Here is a 2,416-nt window from a genome sequence, read left to right as displayed (position 1 = left end):
CGCGGCCGAGGCCCCCGCCAGCCGTCCTGTAAGTACACCTGGGCCCCGCCCCTGGGGCGCCACGTGACCTCTCCCCGCCTAGCCCATTGGCCGACGGCTGCTTTCCCCTCCCCCTCCGCCCCTTTCCACCGGCCGCGGGAAATCAAACGGGCCGGTCCCGCCCCAACCGCCACCTGGCCTCAGCGCGCTGGGCGGGGCCTGGGGCGCAGCGCCAAGGTTGCCCTTGACGACCCGAGGCGAGGCGGCGGGAGTCCGCAGCCACGATTCTGGCCGAGAGCGGCACCGCTCCTCTCCACCCTCAAGACCGACCCTGTCCGTGCGCTGCCCCGTGGAGACTCCGTCTCCCGGCCACCACCCGCCTCGGTGCCCTCCCCCGGCTGGGGGTCCCCGCACGCTGCGGGGCTGCGGCCCCCGCTCGCGGGGCAGACTAGAAGGCACAGGACGGACGATTTTTCCAGCGCACAGTTGCTCTCACAAGCCGGGCCCCTCACTTTTGTTGTGTTTGTTTTGAAACAAAGTTTACAGCTCGTCGCTGAGTTTTGATAAATATGTCCGTCTATGTAGCCAAAGCCCTTGACTCCAGCTATTTTTCCCTAGTCCCAGGAAATTCCCGCGAGCCTCTTCCTGGCCATCCCAGCCTCCGCGCAGACCACGGCAGTTGTGATGTCTGCCGCCGTCGACTGGCTTCAGGCACGCTCGTCTGCGCGCGGGGCCAAGAGCCAGGCTCCGTCCGGCCCAAGGCCTTTGCACACGCAGCTTCCTTTGTCCTGGGCGTGCCCCCGTCTCTCTTGGGGAGGCTTTCTTCTTCACTCCTCACGATCCCACCATCCCTTGTTTTTTATCCTGGCATTTTTGAACATGTGAAACGGTCCTGCCCATTTGCTTATTTATTCTATTTTCACACACTAGGCTATAAACCCCCCAGCAATAAGACACTTGGAACGGTGGCTGGCACAACATATGCGCTCGATATTTGTTGACTACATGAATAGTCCCCATTCCACAGATGCGAAAACTGAGGCCCAGCGCGAGGCTTGTCCCAGGTTTCTCAGGAGCCCGGGAAGTCCAGCCGGGAGCCGCAATGTCCCTTTCAGAAAAATGAGCCCCAGAAGTGTCTCCTCCCGAGGGCCGCCTCCCCCACCCGGGTGGCACAGGACAGCGCGTATTTTTAGCCAGGACAGCGCGCCCTGGGGCAGCACACGTGTTCCCCAGGCGCTGCTCGGCCTGCCCCTCGTGCGCTGGCTTCCGCCGTGGTAAGTGTCCCTCGCCAGGCTCCGCGTCCCTTCCGCAGCCCGCGGCCGCGGCCACCGCTTCTCCCGGTCACGGCGCGCCCTCTGCCGGTCACTGCCAGGGACTGCCGGGTCCCGCTTCCTCGCGGTGCCGCCAGCGGCTCCCCTGCACACCCTACCCCTCCGGCTCTTTCGGAGTTGAGGAGTCTGAGTTCCAGGGCATCGGGCATGGTAGACAGAAAAAGAGAAAAGTCGAGAAAACAATTAAATCGCACGACGAGGCCGTGAAGGGACAAAAAGGACACCACCACTACCTTTAGACTCTTTTGTTGTTGTTTTGACTTGTTTTGTTTTGTTTGAGTCAGAGTCTTAACTCTGTCACCCAGGCTGGATGGGGTGCTCACGGCCACCGCAGCCTCGAACTACTGAGCTCAGGCGATCCTTCCTCTTCAGCCTTCCAAGTAGCTGGAACTACAGGCGTGTGCCACCACGCCCAGCTAATTTTTTTTTTTTTTAATTGTAGAGACGAGGTCTTACCATGTTGCCAAGGCTAGTCTTGAATCCATAGGCTCAGGCAATCCTCTCACCTCCCTTCTGCTAAGGATCGATTGACCTGTGCCTGTTCATGAGTTCAAGGAACAAGGGAAGCCTGAGACTCAGGCTGGAAGGAAGACAAGCAAGATACCTCAGTGTGATTGCAGTAGCAAAAGAAGCACAGGGTAGGTAACAGAGGGAGCTCAGGTGTGGGTTAGTTAACTATAGGTTGGAGGTGAGATGAGGGGAAATTCCTGGGAAGAGAGGGATGAGCCCTTTTTGTAAGTAAGAATATGTCAGGAAGTCAAAGGAGGGAGCATTAAGAGAACAAGGAAGCATGAAACCACACTTACACTTACAATAAACAACCTGCTCTCTATCCCCTTGAAGGAGAATTAGCCTTGGAAAGAAAGATGCAGTTAATTGTCCCGTTCACTTGAAGAGTTTGTGCATGTAACTTTCTGGGTTTTTTTTTAGTCAGAGTCTTACTCTGTCGCCCAGGCTGGAGTGCAGTGGCATGCTCACAGCCACCGCAGCCTTGACCTGTTGCGCTCAGATGATCCTTCACCTCAGCCTTCCAAGTAGCTGGAACCACAGGGATGTGCCACCACGCCCGCCTAATATTTTGATTTTTTGTAGAGATGTGATCTTGC

General features: G+C 57.6%; 1 protein-coding gene across 1 annotated transcript in view; it reads right to left on the bottom strand.

Moving 5' to 3' along the window:
* Positions 1-1,452, bottom strand: part of YBX2 (Y-box binding protein 2) — an 8,203-nt gene extending 6,751 nt beyond the window's left edge. The window contains exons 1-2 of the mRNA XM_021713844.1: positions 1,409-1,452; positions 168-427 (exon numbers count right to left, since the gene is read on the bottom strand). Coding sequence (XP_021569519.1) covers positions 168-427; positions 1,409-1,452 — 304 coding nt within the window. The remainder of the gene's footprint in view (positions 1-167; positions 428-1,408) is intronic.
* Positions 1,453-2,416: the final 964 nt, after the last annotated feature.

Source organism: Carlito syrichta, unplaced genomic scaffold, assembly GCF_000164805.1.
Source record: "Carlito syrichta isolate Samal-C Ts95f unplaced genomic scaffold, Tarsius_syrichta-2.0.1 Scaffold304770, whole genome shotgun sequence".
Classification (NCBI taxonomy): Eukaryota; Metazoa; Chordata; class Mammalia; order Primates; family Tarsiidae; genus Carlito; species Carlito syrichta.
Note: the sequence above shows the minus strand (reverse complement) of the source record. Positions and strands in the feature narration are given on the sequence as shown.